This window comes from Mesitornis unicolor, unplaced genomic scaffold (genome assembly GCF_000695765.1).
Source record: "Mesitornis unicolor isolate BGI_N332 unplaced genomic scaffold, ASM69576v1 scaffold27511, whole genome shotgun sequence".
In the NCBI taxonomy this organism is placed as follows: Eukaryota; Metazoa; Chordata; class Aves; order Mesitornithiformes; family Mesitornithidae; genus Mesitornis; species Mesitornis unicolor.
This window is the reverse complement of record NW_010164850.1, coordinates 8,983-12,908: the sequence shown is the minus strand read 5'-3', so window position 1 is coordinate 12,908 and position 3,926 is coordinate 8,983. Positions and strand designations below refer to the sequence as shown.

The following is a 3,926-nucleotide window of genomic DNA, read 5'->3' as shown; positions in this document are numbered from 1 at the left end:
ACTCCTAACATTCTGTGATTCTGTGATTCTCCGTTGCCAGAACAGAATGCTTGTTCTGTGACATAGGTGTGCAGAGGTCTGGGAGGGCAGAGGAGAGGGAGAATCACAAAGTCAGACTGTAGTAAGAAGGGGCCTCTTGGGGTCATCTAGATCAACCCCTTGCTCAGAAGAGATCCCATTAGATCAGGTTGCTCAAAGTCACATTCAGTCCATCCTTGAGCACCTTCCCATGACAGAGATTACAGAGCCTCCCTGAGAGAGTAAGCCCTCAGCTGCACTGCCTCTGAGGTGGACAGAGTCCAGGAAGAAATATTCAGGCACTTAGATGAGCAGAGAAAATTTACCCAGTGTGCACAGCTCTTGTCAGAAAGAGGGTCTATTTTCGACACCCCTGTGGGACAGAAGCTGGTGTTGGGGGATGTGGTCTTGAATCCAATCTCCCTTGAATCCCAGGGGAAGTTGATGGATACTCAGAATGAGTTTCCAGTGTGAGCTATGAAGGTCTTTGTTGGCTTGAGTCCAAAGCAGTCATCAGTTCTTTGGCTTTCCCGATGCAAGCAACAGGGTCTGTCCTTCCACTCAGAGCACAGCAGCATCGGGCTTCATGTTCCTTTCATTCAATACCTCTTTAGTCCAAGGCCTCAGTGTCTGCCTGACACAGCACTAGGTCAATGGCTGCATAAGAACATTTGACATGAGGTTGGACATGATAGAGGGCTGTGTCCCAATGCAGAAACCACTGACAGTGCATTCAAAGAGATGACCAGAACATGGTAGACAGGATTCCTCAGCCTTTCTCCTTGCCCATAAAGCAAAGCCCACCTTTTACAACTCTCTCTAGTGCTGTAAAGAGCAGCAGTGTTCTGGCCTTGAGAGACAAGGAGAGGGGATTGACACCATGCCAAGACACTCCCAGTATTTTTAGAGTGAATTAAACTAAGGATCCAAGCTGGAGTGAACCTGTTGTTGTTGGGGCCTGAAAAGAGCAGAAACAGAGTGTGAGCTTAGGAACAGAGTGTGAGCTTTGGAGAGGCAGGCAAAGGAGGGCTCAGGAGACAGGGGCTGCATTTCAGTGCCTCTTCCCTGCACAGGTCTCTAGCAGGATGGTGCCATCACAGTTCAAGTGGATTCATTCTCCTTCTGACTCTGAGCATCTGCTGCCGTGTGGTGCTCCTGGATACAGCAGCGGAGAGTGTACTTGCCAAGAGCAGAAGATTTCCTCCTGATGAAGGATGAGGGACACACAAGGGCACACAAAAAGCTTATGCACACCAGCACTGAATTATAGATAAAAACCTGCTCACACGTATATTCACACAAACCAGGCTGCTTACAAGAACACACAAAAACACTCATAGGAACAAAACATACCCTGGACCTTGCTGAGGACCCCTGGGGACTGGGCAGTGCTAGGCAGAATGGGGTCAGATCCTAGCAGCAGAACCCACACATCTGAGGAGATAACAACAAAGGATCATGGGGTGATCTGAGGAGGGAGGTTGAGATCAGGACATAGCACATCAGCATGCATGGGGGCCCATTACATTCAGCTGAGGATTGCTGAAGCTTCTCCCTGAGATAGACACTTCAAACAGTCCCATCGCAGTGACACAGGCTAGCACAAATTGCATGCTCTGGACTCCTCCACCCCTTGAGATGAGTCTTCTGCCTGCACGCTGCATTCCTGCCCTAAAAATCCTGGGGCCTTTCATCCCTATGCTCAGAAAAAGCCTTCACTGGGTAATGGGCATGGAACAAACCTGGAAATGAAAAGGCAGTAGCTTTGGAAACCAAAGCACAGCCCATAGCATTAGCTGTGATGGTTTGCATTCAAGATGAGCTTGTCAGAAAATTGTTACCTCTGCAAAGGGTGCCTCTGTCCTGCGGCAATGAAGGGCAGGTATAAAAGGCAGCCCAAACCCCTGCTCTCTCATCACCTTCTCTTCTCTCCTTCTCCTTGGGAACCGGGTGAGTCTGATGCCTTTTCTCCTACTCTTCCAACATAAAACCTATCCTCGATAGACACCTCAGCTGATATTGGGTCTTTCCTGTCCCTCGTTTTGGATCTCCTTGTCATGACAGAGGGAAGTGAGGAGAAGGTCTGTGTAGGGAGAGGTTGGGAAGTGGCTGGTGGGGGCTTTTGGTTAATTAAGATATTTGGTTAATTAAGATAAAACCTCCCATGTCCAGGCTGCTCTTTCTAGGGTGATGAAGACTGGGTGGCTCCTGACACAGGCTTCAGCTCCCCACTCAGTAATGATCCCTTGGCTCCTTTGTTGCAGAGAAACCAGTCTGCTCCTCATATACCCTTGTGCTCTGCTTCCTCCCTGTCCTCTCTTGCAGGTGCAGCTCCAGCCCACAGACATGTCCTGCTACAACCCGTGCCTGCCCTGCCAGCCCTGTGGCCCGACCCCGCTGGCCAACAGCTGCAATGAGCCCTGTGTCAGGCAGTGCCAGAGCTCCACCGTCGTCATTGAGCCCCCTGCTGTGGTGGTGACCCTGCCCGGACCCATCCTCAGCTCCTTCCCACAGAACACCGTTGTGGGCTCCTCCACCTCCGCTGCTGTTGGCAGCATCCTCAGCTGTGATGGAGTGCCCATCACCTCTGGGTGCTGTGACCTGTCTGGCATTTCTGGCTGCTACTATGGCAGGAGATTCCTCCGCTGACCCAGATGCTGGGAAAGACCCATGGAGACACCTTGAGGAATTCACAATGTGGTGCTGGCAAGAGGATTGAGATTCTGAATGTGTTTTCAGAATAGCTGAATAGCTTTGCCTTTCAATGTCTTTTCTTTGTTTGCTTTGGTTCCCCTTGGCAGCAGAGTCCCACCACAGCTATTCTGGTGGAGACCATCTGTCTCCTCTCCCTCTATGGGTCAGAGGGATGGACATCATGCAAGAACTTCTTCAGGACCAAGGACCGCAGACTCTCCGGCTGCCCTTGTTGCTCACTGCATTTCTGTCCTTCACATGGAGTGACTTTTTTTCTCTACTTTGACTCATTAAAGTTCTGCTGCATTCAAGCCTGGCCTCCATGTAGTGCTTCCCTCTGTGGACACTCCCCAAGCTGCCACAGGAGAAAGGTGTTGTTCTGGGGTAGAAGGGATTGAGGGCACAAGACCTTTCCTTTTTGTGCCTCTGCTCACAAACGCACAGAAACGCAAGATTCTGTGAGGAATCACCAATGCCATGAGCTCCTGAGGAAGAGCATTCCTCTTCCATGGCTGTGGCTGCACTAGGGTTTCACAGAGGTGGTGTTGGGCTCCTAAAGATGTCTTGCTTTGCAGGATGGCAAGAGTGCTAAATCAGGGAAGAGCCCTTGTGGCAGCCCGTGGCTGCTACTCCACCTTTCTCTCCTCTCCACCACTAAATCTAGAGGCCATGACCAGTTATGCATGGACAGGACTAGTAGAGAAAAATTGTCCATGTTGCTGAATGCATCAGCATTGGAAATTGTATCTAAGCCTGTGAGATCTGAGAGTTGTCAGCACAGAATCTGGAACAGTGAAAAGGTGTATTTATGAGGGAGAATAAATTGCTCTGCTACATAGTGTGCAGGAGAACATAAAGATCAGCAAGGATGAAAATACTGGGTGCACTTCCCAAGAAAGCTGTAGGCAGATTGAGAGCTCTTAGCTGCTTCACTGGTCCTGCCAGAGAGTTCGTGCTCAGGAATTGGCTGCCATTGTGGAGGGGAAAAAGTTTTTTTAACATCTTATCCCTTCTGATCAGTGGAGATGTCTCTTGGAAGCTACCACAGTCTCATATCCTATTTCTTGCATGAAAATACAGACATCTTGACAAAAGTGTGCAAATGGAAGGATGAAAATCCCTATACTTTGTTCAAGAAGGAATTACGTCTCATGAATCCTATCTCAGAATGACTTAAGGCCTAAAGCTTTTTAAGGGTGTTTTACTTAAATGTC

At 49.4% G+C, this 3,926-nt stretch overlaps 1 protein-coding gene across 1 annotated transcript; it reads left to right on the top strand.

The window, feature by feature from the left end:
* Window positions 1-2,364: 2,364 nt before the first annotated feature.
* Window positions 2,365-2,667, top strand: LOC104548432 (feather keratin Cos2-3-like). The gene has a single exon (XM_010194447.1). It carries the CDS (start codon window positions 2,365-2,367, stop codon window positions 2,665-2,667), a length of 303 nt encoding a protein of 100 aa, XP_010192749.1.
* The last annotated feature ends 1,259 nt before the right edge of the window (window positions 2,668-3,926 follow it).